The 27766-nt window shown below is 35.0% G+C and overlaps 2 protein-coding genes across 8 annotated transcripts in view; one reads left to right on the top strand and one right to left on the bottom strand.

Moving 5' to 3' along the window:
• The window catches only part of LOC118181685 (uncharacterized), a 293765-nt gene that overhangs the window by 162479 nt on the left and 103520 nt on the right, over nt 1-27766 (top strand). The window contains exon 1 of one of the 5 annotated variants that reach the window (XM_085824692.1): nt 8372-8628. The exons of the other annotated variants lie outside the window; for them this stretch is intronic. Within the exon in view, the coding sequence (XP_085680818.1) occupies nt 8513-8628 (116 nt within the window). The 5' untranslated portion in view covers nt 8372-8512. Of the gene's footprint in view, nt 1-8371; nt 8629-27766 lie in introns of those variants that run through there. 5 annotated transcript variants of the gene reach the window in all.
• LOC118201692 (uncharacterized) overlaps nt 1-27766 on the bottom strand; it is a 162247-nt gene that overhangs the window by 103632 nt on the left and 30849 nt on the right. The window lies entirely within an intron of this gene.

Raw genomic sequence — 27766 nt, 5'->3', positions numbered from 1 at the left:
TATTGTAGAGACATTAGCTATTTTTGGTAAGCAGGCAAGATGAAAAATCTGCAACGTCGTCGCCAGGAATCGAACCGCGGACTTCTCAATTACGCGCTGAGCGTGCAGACCACTATACCGCGAAGGCGGGAGAAATACCTTATAATATATTTAAAAACAGCATATCTTTAGAATTTCCGATAGACAATCTTACACGCCGGAGATAAAAATGTTGGCATTGTTCACTTCGAAATCCTTGAGTTTTTAAATCAAAAGTTCCTTAAAAAAGAATATTCCTTAAAGTATGTAATAGATAATAAAACAAATCCTAAATTCAAAATCCGGGTTTTCCAGATACCCATGTTCGGATGGAGGACTACGTTATTCAAAATCTGATGGCTCTAGGTACCGTTGTTTTTTCACAATGCTACAAACATTCATGCAGCTTCTTCATTATTTAGTTTCTTTAAATATAATACAGGGCGATAGTATTTGGTAGCAACAGTTTGAAAAGTGATTCAACGCAAAATGCCGTTTCGAGACTAATAGCAGATCGGGGTTAAAAAAAGAGCTTAAAGTGACATTGTAATACGATATTAAAATAGATAGTTCGGACTGAATATAATGAATATTAAAGAATATCTGAAAATAGTACATATTACTAGCACGAGTCCAGCTAGGCAAGACAGTTAGGGTAGAGTAGACTTTAAGGACCCTTTGTATTATGGCGAAGTTGTTGTTTGATTTATCGCGAAGTTGTTGTTTGATTTATCGCGAAGTTGTTGTTTCCATTTATGGTAGCCTGAGTAGTTGAATGTTATGGAAACCCTATTGTGACGTAATCAGGTGCATGATTCTGGGAAATTTTGCATCATGGGATGTTTTGTAAGCGTTTTTGTGGTGTGTGTTGGTTTGATTCTTTAGACTATAGAATGGCCAAATGTAGTAAGATTAATTTGAATTTTCTGTACGATTTGGAGCGGAAGGGAAAAAGAGCTTTAATTGACTGGTGTGTAAATGAAGGTTAGCCTTTATAAGTGTCCTGTATGTAGGAAGGGTATGCGTCTATCCGAACGTAAAAACCGTTTAGATGGATTTGAATGGGTTTGTAGGAAGAAAGGTTTAGATGGTCACTATGTGAAGCGTTCGATCAGAAAGAGTACCTGGTTTGAAAAAAAGTCTTTGAGTACGATTGATATTTTGATTTTTACTTGGCTCTGGGTGTACGAAGCGGACTCGAAAATCATGGTAAGTGAATATTTGCTTTTGTTAGTGCTTAAATGTATAACGTGTTTTTCCTTTTTTATATTATTTTATTGTTTGGTTTAAAATTTATTTTATTGAGATTATGTATTTTTTGTTTGCCTATATTGTAGAATTGGGTGCTCCTTTGACTTTTTAAGTGAAAATATATGGATGTGTACATGGACAAAGTAAAGGGAGTGCGCAATGCAAGTTTGTGCAATTCTGGGATTTTTTTTTAAGTGAAAATAGGTCGACGTGTACATGGATAAAGTCAAAGGAGTGCGCAATGCCATTTTTGTGCAATGCGGGGATTTGTTTTTAAGTGAAAATAAGTCGATGTGTACATGGATACCGAGTTTGTGTAATTGTTTGTCTTGTTATTTTGGCTTTGTGTAGCGGCGATGATTGGTGCAAAAATCGTCGCTTCGCAAGCCAAAATAACGAGTCAAAGAATTGCACAAAATCGGTATCCATGTACCGCCAAAAATCGCCAAGTTTCGCCAAGGGGTACCCTATACTATACTTTTACCGACAATTACATGTATTTTGATTTAGATCAGGAAGTTTATAGGCTTACTCTTGATCTGGCTATTTAGTCCAATAACCCTAACGGACGGGAAGCGAATTATCGTTATGACTAAAACAACGACAAAGTCGGGAAAATCTTTTTATTCTATTTAGTTTAGAATTTAGAACATAAAGGCACTCTCTTTTGTTACAATTTCCAAAACTCGTGGTACTGGAATTAAATATAACGCGCAGTTTTAAGTTAAACGTAAAACAGTAATCAAAGACTACACAATTAATTACTATACTAGAAGCTGGCTCTCTGCCGGAACGTCAGAATTATAGTGTCGGCAGCGATAGAAGGCTAAGCTGCACAATTATAACAATCAGAGCTGGCAGTAAACTAACACATAACGTAGATGAACGTAATGCCGGGAACATACTCAAATGCAGAAACCTCAGTTTGGAATGCTCGCTACTCATTTGATTCTGGTGAGAAATACGGAAAGGAGAAGTTATAGTAAAGGCTGCAATTGTAAATAATTCGTTAATTAAAATAAAATTCCCTACAAGATTAAAATGGAAAACAAATATTACTAAGAACTGCGTTTCTTACTTTTAAATCTTTTAGATTTTTAATAAGTAGCAGAGAGAATAAATTTGAAATTTAAATATATTACGCTTTACCGAATGGCAACACGCTGACGTATGAAAAACAAAACTATACTGTTTCAGCCAGTCACAGCACTTCACTTTTAAATAGGCTAGTTTGTTGACGAAATTTGAAAGAAATTACATTTTGGTGAACAGTAATACACTGGAGAATAGAAGACAAAAATGTTTTATTTCAGGCACTCGCAACACGTTTCATTTAAATTCCTGAATTGTTATGAAAAATTTATTAAATTCTTAGAAAATATATAAATAAACAAATAAATAAAAAAAAGTCAGAATTTAAAATTATGCATCCGAGGTTCACATATTCCGTTGGGGGGGGGCTACATATGTTCAAAATTTGGTGGCTCTGGTTGCCGACGTTTTGCGTCAACGTGAGGGAATTCTTTAAAAAAGGAACAGATTATTTAGGTACAGATTTACGTACAGATTTTTTTTCGTTATTTAATAAGGAACATACACTCAAGAGCCAAAACATTATGACCACCTGTCAATAACGAGTTGTGCCACCTTTGGCGCGCAACACAGCTTCAACTCGCATTGGCATGGATGCCACAAGTCCTTGATAGATGGCCGGAGACATATTGTACCAGATGTTGTAGCAACGGTCACGCAAATCCGAGATATTGCGAATTGGTGGTCTTTAACCTCTGAGCTGCCGTCCCATGACATCCCAAATGTGTTCTATCGGATTGAGATCCGGTGAGTTAGGCGGCCAGGACATTAACTGGAAATCAGCATCGTATTCCTTGAACCACTCCAACACAATTGTAGCCTTGTGCACGGGGCGTTGTCCTGTTGGAACATTCCATTTCCAGCTGGAAAAACAGAGGCCATGTAAGGGTGCAACTGGTCCGCAATGATATTCAGATATCCTGTAGCATTCATGGTCTGCTCTATCACAACCAAGGGTCCCAGAGACGCCCAAGAGAACGTCCCCCAGAGCATAATACCGCCACCACCGGCCTGTGTATGACCTACTGTGCCATTGAGGGAGCAACTGTTTGCCTGGAAGACGACGTATCCTGACACGGCCATCGGCGTGATGAATGACAAACCGTGATTCATCTGATCAGGCAACTCTCTCCCATTGATCCATGGACCAGTCGCGATGTTCCTGGGCCCAGCACAGGCGCAGTTGGCGATGACGCTTGGTCAGCAGAGGCACACGAGTGGGACGTTTGCTGTGTAGCCACATATCCAACAGTGTCCGCTGAACAGTGTGCTCCAATACTTTTCTACTTGGCCGTGCATTGTATTCGACTGTCAGGACTGTCAGCTGAGCCACTGTCTGGCTCCGGTTTTGCTTCACCATGCGAGACAGTCTCCGACGACCTTTTTCTTTGATAGCGTGTGGACGTCCAACACCATGTCGTCTACTGCTGGTTTCACTGTCATTCATCCACTTTTCATACGTACTAACAACTATAGATCGCGAACAACCCACGAGTCGTGCAGTTTCGGAAATACTTGTTCCGAGCCTTCGAGCCATTACAATCTGCCCTCTGTCAAAGTCGCTTAGATCCTCAGCCTTTCCCATCACACACAGAAGTAAGTGAAAGAAGGATTCTTCAGACTCTCCAGCAGCAGTTAAATACCACTTCCACCTGATCACGTGCCTTTCACGTCATCCAGGCGCGTTCATCGCAAAATGTAGGGCTGGTCATAATGTTTTGGCTCTTAAGTATAGTTATAATTTTCTGTAAATATCCTGTAACAATTTCAACCATTATTTTATTGGTAAGAGATCATCGGATCTTCCTCTCCCCAATGTGCTTTGATCAAATTTGGAACTAGATGGAACTAGGTAGAGAGTTCTCGTGAACATATTCTTAATTAAAAAAATTCAGTTCAAATCTGGCGATGCACTTACAGACGAGAATTCGTTTCCTTTAAAGACCCAAAACACCAGTGGCGTAGCTAGAATTTTTACCGCCTGCCCTGGTCGGTAAAATTCTGAGTTTGTCGTTTGGGAAGGATTCCTAATTTGCCACCCCGCTTGATATACAAACTTAGAATTATAAAAAATGTCAAAACGGCATGCAGGGAAATAAATTAATACTCTGCGTTTATTTTTGAAAGAAACCTTTGTTTCAAAATTATGTCATTTTGATTGCTGTCTTTATTCTCAAAATCAACAATGGCATTGTAGAGGTCTATTTGATTACTGCTGCTATCATGCAAACAGTAGAGAGTTTTTAAACATAAAATATACTCTCTTTAATACTTAAATTCTTAAATACTTCTTATTTAGAAATTTCTTTAGAATTATTTTTGTTTAGAAATTCTTCTTGCAACTTTTAGCACTTAACGACAGTTGACGAGAAAATTCCTCCTAGTATTACAATAATTGTTCTTTATGCACCTTAAGAAGCCTCCTTTCTTCCGTGTCCCTTGCTTTGCTCACCTGTTATTCTGAAGTGACTTAAAACACACGAAATTAATATTACAATTTTATTTTTCCAGTGTTTTCCCAAATGAAAATTTAAAAATAGAAAGGCGAAAATGGTACGATTTTTTCATGTTCTCATGTGGAACATCTTCAGAAAGGGAAGGCAAAGCCTGAATTGACACGATTATACTGCTATCTCCAAAAAGCCTGAACTGGGAAAGCCCGAAATGGGACATCACGGTTGAAATCACGTGGTGATTTTTTTAAAAACTTAATACAGATTTAAATTATTTTCCTTTTCAATTTAATGCCGTAGGGCAATTTAGATTCTAAATATTCTCTCCCCCCCCCCGCATCGACGATCCGCTTGAATAACTCCTATAAAATAACATTTAACGTGCGGCGGACCGCCCCAATCCAGGTACCCACTGCAAGGCACATGTGTTATAGTGGAGCATAAACAGAAAAAATGTTAATTACCTTACTCTTTATAGAGATCCCATTTGCTATGAAAAATAGCAAAAGCCTGATTTTATAATAATATGCTAATGTAATTCGTAAGAAGAAAATACGATTTTGGTACTTCTGTTTAACTATTAAGCATTATAAAACATGTCATTTCAGTATTTTTCTGCCTGAATGCTCTAATACGTTCTTAAGATTCCCAGAAATCGATAAAAAAAAAGAGATCATGTGGTCAAAGATTTGAATTTATGTCGTGGGTTGCATAATCCACACACGATGACACACCCAAGTTAAATTAGAACGCGAAACTCGTAGTTTCCTCTCCTGATGTAGTGATTTAGATTGAATTTTGTATCATTATGGCATCAAGTGATAATCTAGAAAATTTATTTGCAGTTAGAGTTTTAATAATATTCTTTCTGCTTTCTGTTTTATTGCAATCCAGTTAGAGGAAAAGGACTACTATTACGAGAGAAAAGTTCTACACACCTAAATGTGATCTCGTTTGTTCAAGGCTATTTTGATAACATTAAACGAATCACATAACCATATGATAGCATTAAAGATGAGAAAACAATGGCTTTCAAAACAGCATTGGAAATTTTTGATTTCACGTAAAAAAAAAAAAGAAAAAAAAAAAAAAAAAGGGGGGGGGGCAGTTCGATACCTCCCGTTCTACTGGACCGATTGACGAAATTCAAACTGCGTTTTTCGTGTCTCGAAGGCGCGACTTGGGATATGTATTAGATTTATATATAGCATTATTCTAGTATAGCTATTTTGACACAAAATCGGATTTTTTTCTGAAATGACATGCCAATTTTTTCCCCATATTTCGATTCTACGATTCAATTTATTCCTAAGTATTAAATTTTTTAAAATTTGATGCGAAATTTAAAGAGAAATTCCTAAAATTTATATTGGTGCATTTTTTTAAACTTGCGCCAAGAATAGTTCACTCGGTAAATCTTTTAATTTATAGAAACCTAGTTGCCTTTCCTTTTTACTTCCTTGTACGAAGTAAAAAGGAAAGGCAACTAGGTTTCGAAGTAGGTGATATGAACTAGGTGTACGAAGTAAAAAGGAAGTATTGTAATCGCGAAAAGTTTCAGGCAGCATATTTCAATGAAAATATTCATTTTGACCGCTATCGAATGCAATTTAAGGATGCTTTTGCGTGATATCTGTACGTAAGGACAGAATAAAAGACTCGTTTCCTCGAAAGAAAAATTATAAAACTGCTTTAAAATGAATTCTGAAGAGAAATTTTCGTGGCGTCTGTACGAACGTATGTACGTACGTACGTATCTCGCATAACTCGAAAACGAGTAGCCTCAGAACGTTGAAATTTTGTATATAGGACTGCTATAACACGTAGATGTGCACCTCGTATTTTGGTTGCAATCGGCCGCACCAAACGTATATAAATATATTTATATATATATCCCCTCTGTTACCGGCTCAGTGATCTCAGTTTCTTTACTCTTATATGCTTGTAAATTGTACATTTTTTGCTTTGAAAATGATTGAATTATGTTGTTCTTATCTTTCGGTTAAGGTTTGTATGCCTTTAGTAAATCTGTATGCAATATTTTTAGAATTATCAACAATTTTAAAGCTGTTTAAGTGCCGCTAAGCCTAATAATGTTTTTGATGGCGGCCATTGCTTGTTTACATATGAAACCGCGGACTAGTGGATTTGTTGCCAATTTAGAGAAACTTAGCTTAGCAACAACAAAGATAACGCCGTCATTTATTATTGCGAATTAAATCATGCTTAATCCTTTCTGGAATTTTTTCGAGGAAATAATTGTTTAAAATTTACTTCGTAATTTTCAATACATATATTTTGACTTTTTATGTATTTTTGCCTTGTCGCGAAGTGAGAACTGAATTAATTGAATGAGAAATACTCAATCGTTTGTGAAAAACTGTTTCTTTTTTGTTTTGTTTGCTTAATTTCTTTTATACATCGTTCCAGCTTTATTATATTTGAATAGAACATGTTGTAACGATTATATAATTTTTTAAATGATATAAATTTTGTGCATTCTGAGTTATAATATGAACGAAATATAATACTGTTAAGTGAATCTAGCGCCAGAGTGTCGCTATGGTAAACAAATAGGGGGAATTTTAAAGAATGCATTTATTCTGTCGTGGTTTATGCGCTGTCGGCGAAGTAGATTTAATTCAATCCAATAAGTTTAAATGAAATGCAAGAAAAAATGCGTATAATTTAATATTCTGTACAAGGAAGTCATGTGATATACACATCAGATTTTTTTTCATTGTAAATAAGCGGAAAAAAAGTCGTCATTCATTATTTGAAATAATTTAAGTGCATAAACCACATTGGGCTTTATTACCGCTTATAACAAATATGCCAACTTTCAAAACGTACCAGTATATAAATTCACATATATCCTAGGAAATTTTGAATAAAAACGTCTAATTTTTTTTTTCATGTATGCTTTTCTAAGCACTATCTGTTTTAAGATGATGGTAAAAATTTTATAAGTTATAATTCAAAATGTTTTTTGAAAACTTAATAAAAATCATTTAGAAACACAAATTTTAAAAATAAATCATAAAAAAGGCCGAATTGTATTTGCAATGAATCTAAATTTCGAATTCTGGAAGATGAAATCAAGTTTAATAAAAAAGAGATATTAATAAATATATACCAAATTCAATAAACATGGAAGAGTTAAAACTCTGAGAGCCAATTAAAAAAAAAAAAAAAAAAAAAAAAAAAAAAAACTACTCGTGCGATTTTTACAAAACTTGACACTTTGGCTTAATTTGAGTCGTAGAGTCGAAGTATGAAAAAAATTGGCGTGTCATTTCAGAAAAAGCTCGATTTTGTGTCAAAATGCCTATATTAGAAGAGTGCTATATTTAAGTCTAATATAAGCTTAATAATGTTATCTAATACAAAATAACATTAAGTCTATGGGAAATTAGATGAGAAGAAAAAGTTCGTTCGTTGTAGTGGAGTCTGATTAAGGAAAAGGGTACTTTACCGTTTTGCCGGCGCAGGCGATAAAGTCGCCAATAATGGTACAACTTATGCCAAACTGAAAATCCTCGCTGATAACCTTTTACGTCTCAGTTTCAAAACAAGTCGCAGCCATTTCTCATCAGACTGATTCTTTCTTTCAAAGCTGGCATACAATTACTTAGAATTTTTACCAGATAGTTCAATTTTATGCCCTAAGGCCATTCGCGATAATTAAATCAATTAGGATGCAATCACAACGCTCACCCGAAGGAGAAAATATAGAAAAGCAAAGTCAAGGGTCATCAGTTCTAATGAGACTGCACCCGCGAAGTAAAGCACTGCGGTTCTACATAATTTCTGAGTAAGCTATTCTTACGCATTGAAATAATTCTTGCATTCAAACTTGTATTCCAAATTAAGATTTAACTTGAAATTAATGTAGATAATTACTGAGAAAATGAGATTTTTGTACGTAGTTTATGTGAGATGAGATCCTTTGGAATCAAGTGATATGAACCATCAATATGAATCAGGATGTTGAACCGAGAATGCATAGTAAATTCTTAAATTAATGTCTTTTTACAAATTTATTGTCTTTATTTATTGGCTTTTTACAAAATTTTAAACCATATTAAAATGTTTATGCTTTCAAAATACAAAATTCTTAGAATTAACATTTGTTAGCGTTTTTTATGTTTTTACTGTATGTTGTCGCCAATAAAGTCTGCTTGGCGAGATTTCCGCCGGTGAAACTAAAAAGTAATCTAAAGCTATTTTTCTTTTTCTCTGATGCTCTAAATAGGATTAATTTAAGGGTATCGGTAATTTTTCTTTTGAATTTCTGAAAAAAAAAAAGTAAAAGAAAAGTTTCAATGGAATACATTCATACAGTTCGTGATATCTGAAGTTCATATATATCCCAATATAAATTTTGGAATTTCTCCTTAAATGTCGCATCAAATTAAAAAAAAAAATAATATTTAATTTGAATTTAATTTGAATAATTTGAATTGTAGAATCGAAATATGGAAAAAAAATTGGCATGTCATTTCAGAAAAAAATCCGATTTTGTGTCAAAATAGCTATACTAGAATAATGCTATATATAAATACAGGTTTGGGTTTAATCCTAGTATCCGGTGCACACGGGATTTGGCTACATTTGGCGACTTTATGATGAGCAGTAAAAACGGGACATATACGATGTGTAGTTAACGGGTCATTCAAAGAATACATATAGTTATACATAGTATATACTGTGTGTGTAGTGATAGTACATAGTGTATAATATATACATAGACGTTCTTTGGGTTATTTTTGGTGTTGACGATAATTTTCAAAATCGCGCCAAGGCTGCACCGTATACTAGGATTTTACCCAGGTTTGTTAAAGCCCTATAAAATAACATTAAGTGTATAGGAAGCTGGAAGGGATAAAAAAGATTCGTTCGGGGGGTCGTTATAAGCGGGTTCGCTGTGTCCGGGGTTCAACTGTGCTACGTAAGTAAATGTATGTTGCTAAAACTAATTCTGCTGAGCATAGGCATACACGCTGCCATAATTTGATTTAAATGGATTAATCCTGATACATGCGTCGAATAGATTCATTCTATTCGAAGCATAGAGCCATTCCATTCGAGGCATGTGTCAGCGAATTTTACGCGGAAGTTTTCTTATCTGTACTTATTGGATAAAAAAACTCAAAAACGGAATAAATTTACATCCATAAATATTTAAAAAACATCCATTTCAGATAAAAGCTTAGTTTTCTAGATTACCCGTATTCCCACGCAAGTTACGAACAAAAGCATTACACATATAAAAAAATAAATATTTATATCTGTTTTTTGGAAGCAATCGTGTAATATCAACTCCAAGATCTTCGCTTAGAAGCAGATTTCCCCTCAATCCATCAAAACAACAGCACCTCTTGTACGCTATCGTACAACAGAATTTACTTATCTGACACGCCATCTTGTGAATCGAGTTATATTTCTTTCTTTTTTTTCTTTTTTTTTTTTTTTTTTTATTTAGGAAGGAAAGCGATACATACACCAGTTTTGGAATATCGCCCGAGGTTGCTGCTATCCGGAGGCTAAAAATGTATTTGAATAAGCTAGTTTTACAAATAAGTGTAGCTCAGAAATGCTTGTTCCGAACTAGCGAATTGACAAGTCTTCTTCTCGGTTCACTGGCGCCCGTACCTCCCCAGTTACAGATCACGAATAAAAACCAGTTTTTGATGGTGTTTCTAAAGTCTTTGCTTGCTTCTCGGTGGTATTTGCAAAATGCCCGAAAATGATGATTGCTTTATTATATACTTATACTATATAAGCCTCAAGCAATAAATTGTGTGAGAAAAAAAATGTTTTAACTATTATACTGCTGCATCTACAGCGAATTACCCTCAGGTTTTTAACCGTGTCGCTGTTTATTTGAATCTTCTGTGAAACGCTACTGAAAAATACGGTACTATTCGGTTTTGAGGGCCGTAAAAAAATTGCAACAAAAATGTATGCGCAAAAGCGCCAAATCTAGCAAACGCGCCCATTTAACAGCGCGCCAAATCTAGCGTACGCGTTGATTTCAGATTGCGTAAGTTTATATAGTTCTATATTTCTTAAGACGCCATTGATATACTAGTTTAATTTTTAAATCCTTTTTTGATATCCTACAGATTTAACAATTTGGGAATTGCCCATGACGAAAAGTCGGCAATAGAATTTTGGGTAAAGTCCAGATTCACCCACTGCATGACGCGTTTTTAAGAACTGCACATACTCGGTATTCATGTGCACATCGACCTATTTTCACTTAAAAAAAGTCCTAGAATTGCACAAAAATGTCACTGGGCACACCCTTGACTTTATCTATGTACACATCCACCTGTTTTCACTTAAAAAGTAAAAGAAAATTGACAAAAATCCAATTGTTTTTACCCTTGTAAAAAGGGGCGAACAAATAAGTGAGCGATTCTGCACTTTACCGAGAATATTTTCAAAGAAAAGGCATCATTCATTATAGAAAATTACGTTTGAACAACCAACGAGATGAAATTATGCTTTAGCGATAAGTCGGTAGCGAAATTATGCTTTAGCGATAGTCGGTAGCGAAATAGCGAATAATTTATCCATTATGTTTAGCAATTTTTATATAAATATAATAATGATCTGAAATAGTTATTTACTCTTATGCTTCCATTCAGTCATATTTAGCCTTTTTCATATAAATTATAATAATAAAAAAGTATTATATGAAATTAACCTTTCATCTAAATGTAAACATCAATCTTAGATAGTTATTTACTATTATACTTCCTTTCTTGCCGCAATTATTTTTGGCAGCATTGGCATCAACAATAGTTTGGCGATTTTTTTACGGCCCTCGAAACCGAATAGTACCAAAAATACTTTTGAATTTTTTTTTTTTTTTTTCTTGTCCATGTATTTCATGGAAGAATGGCTTGACTGAGCATCAAGGAGGTTGGACTTCTACTTCTAGCGCAATTTTGAGGGAAGCACTCCGAGGGGGCCGAGGGTCTCCCACCCCTCTTCTCTACCACCAAACAGCACGAGAGAACTTTCGGCTCGCCACATATCTAGAGTGCCGTCATGCCGCAAGGACACTACACATTTAAAAACATCTTCTCCGGGATTCGAAGCTGGGCCCTTCGGTACCGCAGTTGACCCCCTAACCATTATATCGTCTGGGCGTCTGTTATTTAAGTAAATCCACGAAATGGCTCTTTTTAGGGTGTGTTGGCGAAATGGTTTTATGGCTGAGCTTTAGTAAAATGGCTTGAATTAAAAAATAAAAATAATTGATCATGTAACTTTAATGGGAGCCAGAAATTAAATAAGTCTGCTTATTATAAAATTTACCCACAATTTTATATCACAAATAACTAAAGACATAGGAACCTAAATAACGAAACCTATGAATAATCAAATAATATAAAAATAATGGAAATGCATTATCGAATGTAGAGTTTTTATACTTTACAATTTTTCCAAAGAAGCCCCACACTTTTATTAACCGTGATATAAAATTGTACACCGAGGAAAAAAAAGGGGGGAGGCAGTTGTATATCTCCCCTTCTACTGGGCCGATTGACGAAATTAAAATTGCATTTTTCATGTCTGGAAAGCGCGACTTAGGATGTATATTAGATTTATATATAGCATCATTCCAACATAGGTATTTTGACACAAAATTGGACTTTTTATGAAATTAGATGTTTTTTCCCTGTATTTCGATTCTATGATACAAATTATGGCAGGGTACCAAGATTTGTAAAAATCGCAAGAGTAGTTTTTTTAAAAAATAGCTCTCAAAATTTTAGCTTCTCATCTGATATATATATTTATTAATATCTCTTTTTTTATTAAACTTTTTGATTCTTCTCTTCACATTTCGAAATTTAGGTTCATTCCAAATAATATTCACCCATTTATGATTTATTTTAAAAATTTGTATTTAAAAATAATTTTGGCTAATCTTTGGAATATGGTCACAGGTAGTTTGGCGACATTTTGGTAAGGCGATAAAGGTTACTAGCTAGGACTTTAGCAGTGTACATGGATAAAGTCAAGAGTGTGCGCAATGCCCTTTTTGTGCAATTCTGGGATGTTTTTTTAAGTGAAAATAGGTCGACGTGTACATGGATGATACCGTGTATGTGCAATTCTTAAAAACGCGGCAAGCAGTGGGTGATTCTGCACTTTCTCCCAATTTCGCATCTAATTTTCGTCATGATTAAGCATTTTTGTTCCATAAAGGTTCTAGTATAAGCGTAATTCGGCTAACAGATTGTTGGAATAAAATGTTGAGTAAAAAAAAAAAAAAAAAAAAAAAAAAAAAAAAAAAAAAAAAAAAAAACATGCCTTTACTTCGTGAAAACAAAATGGCGTCCAAGACAAAACTAGAAAATTGCTGTAGCAGAGTTGGTCGCCAAATTTTCGCCAAAAAACTGCCAAGTTACCGTAATCCCAAAGATTAACCATAATTTTTATATAATTTTCGAAAAAAATTTAGAATTGTAACCTATCAAAGTTTTTCCATCATCTTAAAGTAGGTGTATTTCTAAGTATACCTGCAAAAAATTAGACTTTTTTATTCAAAATGTCACGAATTTATATATTTGTGCGATTTGAAATTTGGCATCTTTTTTTGAGCAATAATAACGCCAAATGTGGTTTATGAATTTTGTTACAGTGAATTGCCACAGCTATTTTTAACCTTAAATTTCAAATAAATTTTTACAGAGAATTAATTATATGAAATTTTTTCCCTCAATGATGCCTAATAAATATTTATTAATACTATATGAAAAGCTATTTTTTAAATTTATAGATGATATTATTCAAATTTTAAACTTTTTTTTAAATTTCTTTCTTTCCTCCCCTTTTTTTTTTAATATTTGTAAGAGTAAATTTTTACCTTCGCCGTGTTATCGTCTGCTACTTTACTTTAACTTCATTTAAATTTAATTGTCTAAAACTGAGAAAAGTTTATTTGATGTTTATTTTCACAATGTTTTTAAGCAAACAAGACGTTGACACTTTGGGTCATGTCCCAGCTTTAAAAAAATATATATAAACATAAATTTGTACATTAATCTTCTTAGAAAGAATGTTTTAAGTAGTAATTTTCTCTCGTGTTGTAGATTATTATAAAAAACATCTTCTTTAATATAGAAATTTTTAGGCTTAAGAACTCTAAATAATATGATTAAGATTTTTTGCACCCGTTATAAGAATTAGGTCACGTGGTGGTACAGGATAAACGTTGCTGGAATGGTTTTATTTCTTTCTCATTTAACAAAAATCTTTTAATTCAAATATTTATTCTTTTCCCTCTTGGTGAAATCAGTCTTCCCTTTCATCTCACGCCTTCAAAATACTAAGACAGCTAAAGGCTCTGACTAAATCTGATGAAATGGATTGATTTGGATTATTAAGTTACGGCAAAGCCGAGCTGTCTGCCTTAAAGGAGGGATATGCCTTCGTAAAGGACTTTCTAAGGGAAACCAGCTCATATACACGTTACACATGAGAAAAACCACGAAAACACCCATGCAACCAGCCCGTTTGTCGGGAATCGAACTTCGGAGGGAACTAACTACCAGTATTCAGCGACTTTACCACTCGGCCGTTTGTGGGCCCTTTTAAAATGGAAGGCGATAAATTTATTTAAAATGAATGTCAGAAATACCAATATGTTTCGAAAAGTTGGATGCTTTTTAATATATTTGCAGAATTCCTGAAAAAAAAAAAGAGCAAGCCATTAAGAAGAAAAAATAAATTTTTGCTTCAAATTTAGTATTTTTTAAATTAAAATTTAAAAAAATTTTATGGTATTTGATTCTTGCAATTTCAAAAATAAAATATTTGACTAAATTATGAATAACATTTTAAGAAATTAAATATAGGATGATAAAATTGTGTAAAGCAATGGGCACAATGAAAAAACTGTTTAAAGCAATGTATGCAAGTCATCCTAAATTAAAATGTCGGATATATAACTCTCTTATTTATATATCTTTTCTGAATGGAACACTGAAAGACGTGGTAACTGTGCTTTACTGTATTTTCCCTTTTAATATATGCAGTTTTCAAACGCATCGTAGTCTGAGTCATAAAGTATTCTTCCGAAAGAAACGCAACTTAAAATACTCATTTCGAATGAATGAATAAATTTTAAAACAACAATCTGAAGAGACAATGCGACACAAAAAATTAAAAGTCTAAAATTTCAAAAATTACCTAAAATAATAACTATGACTAAAAATATAGTATAAAGAAAACTATTTAAAAAATAAAAAAAAAAAAATGTTAAAAAATTAAATGGAAGTATATACATAAAAAAATCTGAAATGTTTCAGATTTTAAATTACGTCCAAAGGGCGTTTTTTTAACGTTTTGTGTGTTACATTTATTTATTAAATATCACGTTCTTCTTTGAACTTAAACCATAAAATTCAGTTCAATGGCAATGTCACAAATAATTTTAAAATGAGCCTGTCTTTAGAATTTCCGATACACAGTTCCGCGCTCTGGAGATAAAAAGGTCCCCCCCCCCGTAGAGTGTTACCATTGCTCGATTTTAAATCGTTGAATTTGTTATTCAAAAATTCGTTAAAGTTTTACAAAATATGAAATCGATCATAAAACAAATTCCAAATTTCAAATTTGGTCTTCCACATGCCCATATTCGTAGGAGGATTACGTCATTCAAAATTCGATGGCTCTCTGTACCGTTGTTTTATCAGAATGCGAGATATATACATACATTTATGCAGATTTTTCATTATTTAATCTCTTCAAATATAATGCAGGACTCTAACATTTGGTGGCAACAGTTTGAAAAGTGATTCGCTGTTTATAGTAATTCAACGCAAAATCGCAAAACGAAAATAATAGTCCTTTAGTCCTAATAGTCCTTTAGGGGCAAAGCCCCTTTGGACTTAAGAAAAAACCCGAAAGCTTTCCGATTTTATATTGTGCCCAAAGGGGCTTTTCTTTAATGTATTGGGTGGTACCTTTATTTATTAAATGTCGTGTTTTTCCTACTTAAACATCGTATTTTTCCTACTTAAACCATAAAATTCAATTCAACAGCAATATCACAAAATGTTGCCATTGCTCGCTTTGAAATCGTTGAGTGTTTATTGAGTTTCTTATCATTGAGTTTCTTAATTGAGTTTCTTAATCAAAAACTCATAAATGCTTTACAAATTATGAAACAGATAATAAAATGAATTCCAAATTTGGGCTTCCAGATGCCCATATTTGGGTGGAAACGTACGTTATTCAAAATTGGATCGCTCTAGGTACCGTTGTTTTAAAACAGCGAGAAACATACATACATTTATACAGATTCTTCATAATTTAATTTTTTAATATAATGCAGGGATCTAATATTTGGTGCCAACAATTTGAAAAGTGAACCGACATTTACAGTGAATCAACACAAAATTCCAAAACGAAATAAATAATCCTTCTGGGCAACTTGGCCCTTTGGACTTATAACAAAAAAAAAAAATTCGAAATTCGGGCTTCCAGGTTCGAGTGGAGGGTTACGGTAAGCAAAATTTGCTGGTTCTACGTACCATCGTATTTTTCTCTGTGAAAGGATCCTATTCATATACCTACATGAAGATTGTTCATTATTTAATTTCTTCAAAAATAATATAGGGCGATTATATTTGGTGGCAACAACTTGAAACGTGATACGACGTTTATATTGAACCGACGCAATAACTTATTTCAAGACTATTATCCTCTTTTGGGCTTAAAAAAGAAATATGACATGGGAAAGGAAAGTAGAATGGACAATGGAAAGCATTTTACAGCTCTTTACTAAACAGATGTCTTTGTTTGATCTGCCTCAAGTGAAATTTCAACTACTCGAGCAATTTCGTTCTAATTATTTTTTATTTTGTGCTAGGGACTTCATAAATCGTCTGCATCTCTGTAACTTTATTCTTGGCCTTATTTTTGTTTCAAATGGTCTCTTCAAAATGTTACATGCGAGCTAGAAATAGGAAAAGTTGCCTTTAATTAGCTAGTTGCGGGATTTTGCGATAAAGTAGCGGGTCTTTTGGCAGACGATTGCAATAAACTTAACGTAGCGGTAGACGCCGCTTAATGTGATCACGTTTGTCTACAGCTGTTTTGATAATATTCCTTGAATGACATTAAGGCGAAAAAAATTTCCTTTAAAGTACAAATGGAATTCACTTAATTTAATGTAAATATAACTAGAAACATATCAATACTTGCTTTCGTAATATTATAATTAGGAAAAGTTTATTATGAACTTTTCATAACATTTCTGTAACTTATTTGACCGATGCAATCAATACCTTAATACGTAAAACAACTTATAACTCAGAATCTGCAAAATATGTAGCTTCTGAAGAAGAGGGTCCTGTGTCTGATTCCATTAAAATCGGTTATTCAAAATCTAAGCCAAAATAATGTTGCTTTTTTGCCTAATTTTAAATGATTAACTAAAATCAAACACAAGCTGTTTGGCAACTTAACCCCTTACTTGGCGACATTTTTTCTGCTACTTGGCGCATTTTATAAACTTATTTGACGTTATTTGGCAAATTTATCTTTCATTTAGCGACTTTAATTTAAAAACTTTAATGCTATAATATTGCTACGAATTTTGTATTTAGATAGCTAATTTTCGTAGAATTATAATTAAAATTGTTGTGTTCCCCGTGAAATGCAGCGCGAGGCAAACTGGAGGGAAATCTATGCCGGAAAAGTAAAAATACTGGAGCACGTACATTTAACATTGATTAAAATGTTATCTCTGTAATTTGTATTCAAACTGTGTGTGTGTGTGTGTGATAACGGCAAAGCCTCGAGGGCTATCTGCCTAAGGGGAGGGATGCCTTCGTGGAGGACTTTCTAAGGGAAACTGGCTCGTATACACGTTACACGTGGGGAAAACGACGAAAACGCCGATGCAGCCAGCCCGTTCGCGGGATTCGAACCTCGGACCGAACTACCAGTGTTTAGCGACTTTACCGCTCGGCCGCTGGTGTATTCAAACTGAATAAATGTAATTGAATGCTATGATAGTTGTAACCGTAATTCTATCCTTTTTACTATTTCCAGTAATTTCGAGAAGCAGAAATTGTTAGAAATATCTCGCGCGACCGGTTGAAATCTATAGAATGCCAGAGGAAGTGGATCTCAGCTCACTTGTTAGCTGAGATCTGTTGATAGCTTCTGTTGTTACTGATGCGAAATTTGTCGCATCATCTCCTCCGGAACTTCGTGAAAAGCCATTTCGAGCATTCTCATCGTCGTACGACTTTAATTAAAAAGACCGATATATTAATTAAAAATTCTGGAAACGTTAATTTTCGCACTCATTTAGAGTTGCAACAGTCTCGCGCGCTGGTGATAAAGATGTATTTCGAAATTTGTTGCCACTGCTCGCTTTCAAATCGTAAGAGTTTGTTAACCAAAATTTGTAAATTTTATAAAATATGAAATAAAAATTGCATTGCCAAGTATTAGAGATATTATTATTATTATATAAGGCCATATTCTAACGTTGAGGACAACAACACGTTACATTGACGTCAGTGTATGTTAAAAATTTTTCCTTAATGTTAGCACTTTAGATAAGTGTCTGCTGTTATCAACTTTTTTGTTTCCGGTTAGGATAATTCCCACAGTTTGTTACTGCCTCGATAATTCTTTTATAGATATTTGAGAAAAAGTTGTTACAGTAAATTAAATTTAAATTATGACGTCATGCGTATTAACCTGAAGAGTCAAAAGTTTTTGTTTCCTAGTTTTGGCAACAAAAATGTTATTTACGAATTGGTTGGCACTTGGAAAGAATGAACCGATTTAATGCATATTTAAATGGTTTTATACATTTGCTTCAAGTGTACATAGAACTTAAAAATTTTACTTTGGCTGTAGCCCGCTAATATCCCATAAAATTTTTCGCTATTTCACGTGGCCATCTATGTTGATAATTTCTGCTAATAAACTCTATTAAGGGGTTCATACACCTTAAACCCCTTATGATCCTCGAAAATGTGACTGTTGCAAGAATTAGGATATTTTATTTATTTTAAAAGAATTCACTTCCAATGTTTTACAGCTGACTTCATAATATAGCTGCTTTGGAAACTACACTCATGTCCATAAATTAAGGATAATGCAAAATCAGGCAAAAGTTAGAAGCAAAACAAATTTGACAAATTTGACTTATTTGTAAAGCTTATTTATTAAACAAAAGGTAAAGAGCAAAAAAAAGATGCTATATGTTTGATATTATTAAAAAAATTAGCAATTTTTTCTCCCTGGAGCAAATTAAAAAAAAAAAAAAAAAAAAAAAAAAAAAAACACCTATTTACAAAAAACCAATATTACATGGTTGGTATGATTGTTAATACATTGTATATCTCCCAGACGATGCAATACAGTCCGTAAAACGCCTAGGCATGCTGAGTATCAAATCATCGATTTGATCTTGGGGGATATTACACCACTCAAAAAGCACTGCTTTCCAAAGTTCCGGTAGACATGTAGGAGGAGGTTGACAGGCTGCAACTCGTCGGCCAAGCATGTTCCACACGTGCTCTCTGGATTCAAGTCCGCTGAGAATGCTGGCCAGTCCATATGGGTGATATCCTCCGATTGAAGGCATTCACTTACGATGTTTGCACGGTGAGGACAGGCGTTGTCATCCATAAACACAAATTGTGCGCGCATGGCGCCCCGAAACAAACCTACATGTTATTCCAGAATGACGCCCTGATAGATTTTGCTTGTCATGGTTCCAATTTGAACATGCAGGGCAGTTCTGGAACCCATAATAATTCCACCCCAAACGAGCACTCCTGCACCACCGTAACGGTGTCGTTCAATTATGTTTTCTTGGTGGTAAAAAGTACCTGGAGCTCTCCATATGAAAGTCCGGCGAGAATCAGACTGCAAGCTAAACCTGGATTCGTCGGAAAACATCACACAAGCCCACTGTTGCGGTGTCCACAATGCATGCTTTCTGTTCCAGGCTAACCGCAGGCGAAAATGAATTGCAGTAAGTAGAACGCATCTGACAGGTCTACGAGCATATAGACCAATCTGCCCTAAGCGTTTGTACACGGTCTGCCTTGAAATTGTCGTACCAGTGGCTGAAGAGAGCTCACGAGATAGATCTGAGGCCGTGCTCCGCCTGTTTCTTTTGGCAGTAACTGCCAAATACCGGTCTTCATTCGGCGTTGTAACTCTAGAGCGACTTGTGCTGTAACGTCTACTCACATTACCATCATATTGGAATCGTTGCCAAAGCCTGGAGATGACACTCTGGGCAATTCCAACTTCGTCTGATACTTCCAGTTGGGTACGCCCACATTCCAGACGGCCGATAATTCTTCCACGTAAAAAATCCTCCAAATGCGTCCTTTGTGTCATAACTATTCGGTTATTGCACTGAAATGCTTATAAAGCGCCTGCGAACAATTTTACTTCTTTGCCTGTATTCCTTAGATATCACTCTCTTACACTCTCGTCATTGTGACGTACCATCGGTGTCATCTGGTTACTTCCTGAAATTTGCATATGATTCTTGAAGATGTGTGTAGTGATTTTACAGGTGATATATTTATTTTAGATTTCGATTTCCACGTGACTCCGAATTATCCTTAATTTATGGACATGAGTGTAGTAACCGGAAAGTTTGTGTTGCCACAAATATTTTTGTAATTTAATCCGCTTTGTGGCAAAACTTTTCGTCGTGTTTCCACCTTGCGCGCGTGATATTTTAAACATGGTTAATGGTGCATACTTGAAATTGGATGGAATTCTTTATATGGGCACTATTTTCTAACCGAATCAAAAATCTGATGAATATTTTAATATTAAAAAATTTTGTGCACGAAAACATTACAGATGTTTTTTAATAAAATACATTTTATAAACTCAACTCCAAATAAAATAAAAATTTGACATGAAATTCTTAGAATTTTTGGTTCACAGAAGTTTCCAAATGTTATAAAAGTTATACATTAAATATGGAACTAAATTATGCAACAGAATGTTTTAAACTGTGCGCGCAATGTAGAATCATGACGAAAAATTTTGTCACAAATCGGATTAAATTATAAGAATATTTGTGGCAACACAAATGTTTTGATTATTATTTCAGAAAGCAGCTATATTATGTAGTCAGCTGTAAAAAGATGGAAGTAATTGCTTTTAAAATAAATAAGTTATCTCAATTCTTGCAACAGTCACCTATTCGAAGATCTTTTGGGTTTTAAGGTGTGTGAGCCTTCTTAAACTTCATAAGAGCCCTTTAGTGAGTGATCTTTTAAATCTGCTTTCAGATTTGAATTCCCCCCCCCCCAGAAGTGGAAATGCTTAAGTTTTCCATTCGTCATTGAGTCAAAAGTCGCACTTTCAAATGCTGGTTTATCCGTTAATTTTACAAGGAAGAGGGAAAAGTTTTAAGCATTTTATCCGAAGAGCTCTAAGGCAGATGAGAGATTTCTTTTTGGTTATTACAGCTTTTCGCTGATCTTAATCTCTTTCGATCGATTGCTGTTTTTAAAATAATAATACGTTGCGTTTTGAGCTGCGACACAAAATTCGGGTTTTTAAAACTCAGGAATTATTACGTTATATGAAGATTCTGCAAGTTATCAAAGCCAGTTTCTATGACACGTGAATAAACTGAAAAATGAACATGAATAAACGGTACTATTCGGATAGTATATTTATTTATATTTTGAGGGCCGTAAAAAAATTGCAGCGAAAATGTATGCGCAAAAGCGCCAAATCTAGCAAACGCGCCCAATCTAGCAAACGCGCCCATTTAACAGCGCGCCAAATCTAGCATACGCGTTGATTTCAGATTGCGTAAGTTTATATAGTTCTATATTTCTTAAGACGCCATTGACATACTAGTTTAATTTTTTAAATCCTTTTTTGATATCCTATGGATGTAACAATTTGGGAATTGCCCATGACGATTGGGATTGGGATTATTCAATTATGGCAAAGCACACGAGGGCCATCTGCCTAAAGGGAGGGATGCCTTCGTGGAGGACCTTTCTAAAGGAAATTGGCTCGTATGCACGTTACACATGGGGAAAACCACGAAAACGCCCATGACGAAAAGTCGGCAATAGTATTTTGAGTAAAGTGCAAAATCACCCACTGCTTGACGCGTTTTTAAGAATTGGACATACTCGGTATCCATGCGCACATCGACCTATTTTCACTTTAAAAAAAAATCCTAGAATTGCAATGGTACTGCGCACACCCTTGACTTTATCTGTGTACACATCGACCAATTTTCACTTAAAAAGTAAAAGAAAATTGACAAAACTTCAATTGTTTTTACCCTTGTAAAAAGCGGCGAACAAATAAGTGAGCGATTCTGCACTTTACCGAGAATATTTTCAAAGAAAAGGTATCATTCATCATAGAAAATTACGTTTGAACAACCAACGAGATGAAATTATGCTTTAGCGATAAGCCGGTAGCGAAATAGCGATGCAGGCATCCATTCAGTTATGTTTAGCAATTTTTATATAAATTATAATAATGATCTGAAATAGTTATTTACTCTTATGCTTCCATTCAGTCATGTTTAGCCTTTTTCATATAAATTATAATAATAAAAAAATATTATATGAAATTAACCTTTCATCTAAATTAAAACATCAAACTTAGATAGTTATTTACTATTATACTTCCTTTCTTGCCGCAATTATTTTTGGCAGCATTGGAATCAACGATAGATTGGCGATTTTTTACGGCCCTCGAAACCGAATAATACCGAATAAACTAAACATATATTCACATAAACGTGAATATATGCAGGTATTTTATTTTGTGGGTATATTCTAACTGTGATTTGTGAGGTCATTTTTGTGTGGTCTCCATTTGGTACTTTAATTTATTACATTTGGTATTGTTAATGATGCCCGTCGACTTCAAAACATGTGTTTTTGATAGCTTTTTTCATGTCAAAATTCAATGAAGTGTTCAGAGCTGCAAAGTACGTATGAGGGTTGCCGAGTGGCTTTCCTTTTTTATGCAAAGAAAAGTTCACGTATAAAGACTGGTGCTATGAAAAAAAATTCTGATGTGAACCTGCATGACTTCCTTGTACGGCCTATTAAATTACACACATTTCTTCCCTGCACTTCATTGAAATCTATTTTGTTAAATTATTCTAACTTAATTAACCGATTCCTCAAGGCGCATCGAAAATATAAATTTTGAATCCTGGTCGTTTTTTGTCATATGGTAGACAAACTTCTTGTACTTTTATCTTATCATAACGAGTATAAAACTTTCTCAATGTAAATATAGAAACTGGGAGACCACATTAAAAGTTAGATTTCGGAATTTGTCTAAGTTTTTTTAAAATTTGAAATTCACAAAACATGAATATTTTTATTATTTAAAATATTTCTATTATTGGAAGTATATGACTATGACCAACGATGGCGAAAATAAATGAAAATCCACTTTTACCCCTGGATTTTTAGCCGAAAATTCCGGCCCCCCCCCCATTTAAGGAACATGTGCAAGTAATCCGACCCCTATCAGCTGTGGCCTGACTGACTACTTCAAGTTACCCATACGCACACGTGCACATTTGGCGATAACTTGCTAAACTTGGCTTCTATAGAGGAGTCGAACAACGGTCGCTTAAAATACGATTTTCCCGAACGGAAAAAAAGTAAGTTAAGTAGTCTGCTTTGTAGAAGTTAGAGCTGTTCATTAGTATGCTAATTCGGCAAACGGTCGCCAAATCTGAGCCAGTTAAAGACATCGGACTTCAGAAAAAGTTAACGCCGGAATTAGGCGAGTCAAGTTGCGAGGTCTTGGCTAAGTGGGAAGTGTTTACTTACTTGCAACCTGCTTCGTTTTTGCCTTCTGTATGGGGGGGGGCGGAATTTTAGCTTAAAGTCTACTATTTTCCCGATTTTCCATTGCGGCTAAAATTCCAGCGGCTGAAAGAACATCAAACCAAATAAAGATCGAATTTAAGCCGAATGGGAGGGGGTGTATATACTTTTGGTACCGCCAGATTGCAATAAAAAAGAGAAGTGGCCAACTAGATGTTATAGTAATCACATATATAAATTCCAACGTTCTACGGATAAATCGTTTTTGAGTTATGCGAGATACATATGTACGCACAGATGTCACGAAAAAAGTCCGTTTTGAATTCATTTCACAGTTAGTTTTGTAACAAAGAGTTATTTATTCTGCTCGTCTTTTATTCCGTAGAAACCAAAAGTTTTCTCGGTTACAGTTCTTTCTTTATGTTCCATATTAAAGAAAGAACTGTAACCGAGAAACGGTTCGTTTAATTTCCGAAGAACACGTTTGCAATAAGACCATAATAAATTAAAAGTAATCGCGAATAACTATCCCGATATTGTTTCTTTAAAAGAAACCTACACTCAAATCAGAATTCATATATGCATATACAATGTTCCACTATTTATACACAAAGCCATATTAACTGTACACTATCTGATAAGACACCTTCATTTCTGCTCCCCTGGTCACTTGAATGTCGAAGGTCTCATTGTTATCGCCGCTACTCCTTAGGCCTCAAATTATTCGTAAATAATAAGAGAAGGTGAATGTGCAGCCGACCCGGCAAGAACGTAGACTGAATATCCATGTGTCATTGTTTTTATTTCTCTGTGATGGGTTGGTTCTTGTATTAGGCTGGCATAAATTTCAACAGTTAGAAGGGAAAGGTGCGGCGTGATCTGCGCGGGTAGTTTGTGATGGTACAGCTTTGTTAATAAGATTAAAAAAATAACTACGTCGACGAATCGAGTTTCAAATTTAGGGGAGCTGTGTCTGTGAACGCATTGTGGAAGGATATGAGCTGCTGGTCATTAAAATTGCAACACTATGAAGAAAAGGAAATACAAAAAAGGTATTTATTGTGCGCATGACGACAAAATAATCAAATTTGTAAGCAGTCTGGGAGGGTTTACAGGGGTGCGAAATTAGCAGAAACAACTACCAGTCCTGGCAGCTAAAACGGCTCTTACTCGGTTTAGGCATGGAGTCGAACTGGGCTTGGATGACAGAAACGGGCAACTTATTCCATGCTGCTTCAAGTCATTAACCGTATGCTTCATTAACCGTATTAGCTGGAGAGGACTGGCGGGCCAGTCTTTCAGCAACCCATGACCAGATGTTTTCAATTTTTGAAAGATGTAGAGACAGTATAGGTCAGAGCAGCGGTCGATTACCCTGTGTATTGACCTTCTGCATTCGGTTTGACCTTCTGCAGGTTATTTAAATTGGGAATTCCTCGATGGCTTTGGTCCGCCTGTGCCTGTTCCGAAAATTCATGTGAATGTATGTTTCTTGAGAGTTTCCGCCACTCTCTTTGTCCGTGGGGTTTTAAATTGTTTTTGGATTTTGAATGTTTGGTGTTGTGCTTCGTTGTTTGTATGTCTCTTCCTTATTTTTAGTTCGTTAATTAACCTCCAATTATTTTTAGTTAATTAGCTTCTTTTTCTCTCTTCTTTCCTTTTGTGGTCTTGAGGGGGTCGACCCTTTATAATCATATGGTCCAGTGGGACTAGGAGGATTGGGTCTTCCCTGTATTATGATTATTATGACCCTGTGTATTGAGTAAGGTCAGAACACTACGTGCAACATGTGGTCTTGCATTATCTTGTTGGAACATGGCGTTTGAGAGCCTCGAAGATAGGGCACAACCATTGGGTGTAAGATGTCAGAAATGTACCTATTTGCATTCAAATTACCGTCGATCCAAACTAAGAGATGTGCGTCTCATGTGGGTACACGCACCACACCAGGTTTGGCTTCCGAAACCATCACACCAGGTGCAGGGCCCCTATGCCGATATCGAATGCAAGCAGGTGAGGTGCTGTCTCGTAGGAGCCTCCAGACACGTATACGACCATTAGAATACTGCACTCAGAACCGGGACTCGTCTGAAAAGGCGACATTGTGCTATTCCTGTATCCAGCTTCGTCGTTTGGCGCTCCAGAGTCGTCGTCTCTATCTATGCTGCATTGTCAAGGGAAGCTGAAGTAATGGTCGCTGTGCAATAATAGTCAACGTTGCTGCGAACGTCGACGCACCGTACGAGCGGATACCGGGCGTGTTGGAAACATGCCCATTTGCTGACTAATGGTCCGTGATGTGGTTCTATGGTTTTGCAGGGCTGACCTCATAATATGTCAGTCCTCTCGGGTGGGAGTCATGAGAGGGCGTTGAGATCCTACATGCCGTTCAGTATGACTATCGATTCCATATTCGCATGACAGTAGTTGAATGTCGACCTGTGCGACGGGCGACGTCAGGAAACGATAATCCGCGCTCTGGATAGGCAACGATCCTGCCTGTATCGAATTTCGACACTTGTTGGTAAGCATTTCTTCTCACTCGAGGCATAACACGATATTGAGCAAACCTTATAAAGCGCGTTCCGAATGAGAAATCCACTGCATAACTTTTCTTTTATGCAATGCTTCAGATGTCGTTTCGCCTTCCTTCGTCGTCTAAATGAGCTGAAATACTAATCATTTGAATATCCCAACCTCTTCTTCCTTTCATGTGATTTTGACTTTCGTCAGATCATTCCTTCCTGATGTTGCAGTTTTCATGGCCAGCAGAGTGTAATTGCACAAACATTTTAAAGATTTACAGAACTTTGCGCTAAAAGGCTTTTAATTTAATTCTTGCTTTTAATTTATTCCTTTTACAATTGTTATTCATGATTTAATTCCAGCCCCCGTTAAACATTTTTAACAATTTACATTCAGGTTACTTAAAAACATCTTTCGAATAGAACTTACTAAGTATGGATTCACTCTTTACAGATCATTCTACTATAATTAATCTTAGGAGATAATATAATCAATATTATTTAGTAAATAAATTATATATATATATATGTGTGTGTGTGTGTGTATGAATAATAATGGTAAATGTAAATGTTGATGTCAATATTTATTCTAAAATCTTTCCAAGAGTTTTTAAATTTCAACAGAATTTTTGTCTTGGATTTTTCTCAAGCTGAAGAATTAATTGTTATTAAACTTCACGTGAAAAATTATGCTTGTAGAACTGGCTGCAGAGGGAAAATACTTCTTATTTGTTTAAAAAGTATAACACAAAGTCTCGAATTGCACTTGACCCAGACATTCAGACGTCCTCAGGAGAAAGAATATTGCTCGGTAAACATTCTCAACTGCTTTCCCCTCGACAGACTATTTATTCACGAACCGAATGTGGAGCAAGATGTTTTACGAACGTGAGTGCCATCAGTTTTCAGACCGGCTCAGTATTTTAAAAGTAAATTGGAGTTTTTGTTTCCTAGATGTCCTGATTTGCAAAATTGGAGATGGACTTCTCTGGATTTCCACGACATCCCGGAATTTAATTTGCTATCGCTTTGAACCTAACGTCTTGGTTCAAGGACTGGAATAATGTGCGTCTAAACAAATCAGGAAGGTAGTTCGAGTAAAGAAATTAAATTAATAACAAGTGAAGCGATTTGCAAATCATCTGCATATTGAAAAGAGTCGGAATCTGTAACTTCATTGTCTGCAAAGAAATAAAGTGTATTTTCTCGCGTACTTTTACACCTAGATATTTAGCGCTATGTTTGGAAAATTTTAAAAATATTCGCTTCACTTTTCTCTGCCTCTGTTGTATATAGTATTTCCCATATGAAAAATGGTTTATTGATATATTAGATTCCTTTGATTATTTTTATTTTTAATAAGTCTTATTTTTTATTTTTATTTATTTTTAGTCAGTATATTCAACTGGTATTTGCATTTTTGTGTTAGTATTTCATCCATTTTATTTTCTCTTGAATTTACTATTTGAAACGTATTCTGTAGATATTCTTCGTTAAGCTACCTGGACGTGGCAGATGATTTCGAACTTAAGAAACATTCCAAACTTGGGATTTCACCTTCTGTTTT

The sequence above is a fragment of the Stegodyphus dumicola genome, chromosome 10, assembly GCF_044657685.1.
Source record: "Stegodyphus dumicola isolate Sdum_Otavi_A_Nest chromosome 10, ASM4465768v1".
Taxonomy (NCBI): Eukaryota; Metazoa; Arthropoda; class Arachnida; order Araneae; family Eresidae; genus Stegodyphus; species Stegodyphus dumicola.
This window is presented reverse-complemented; position numbering and strand designations above follow the sequence as displayed.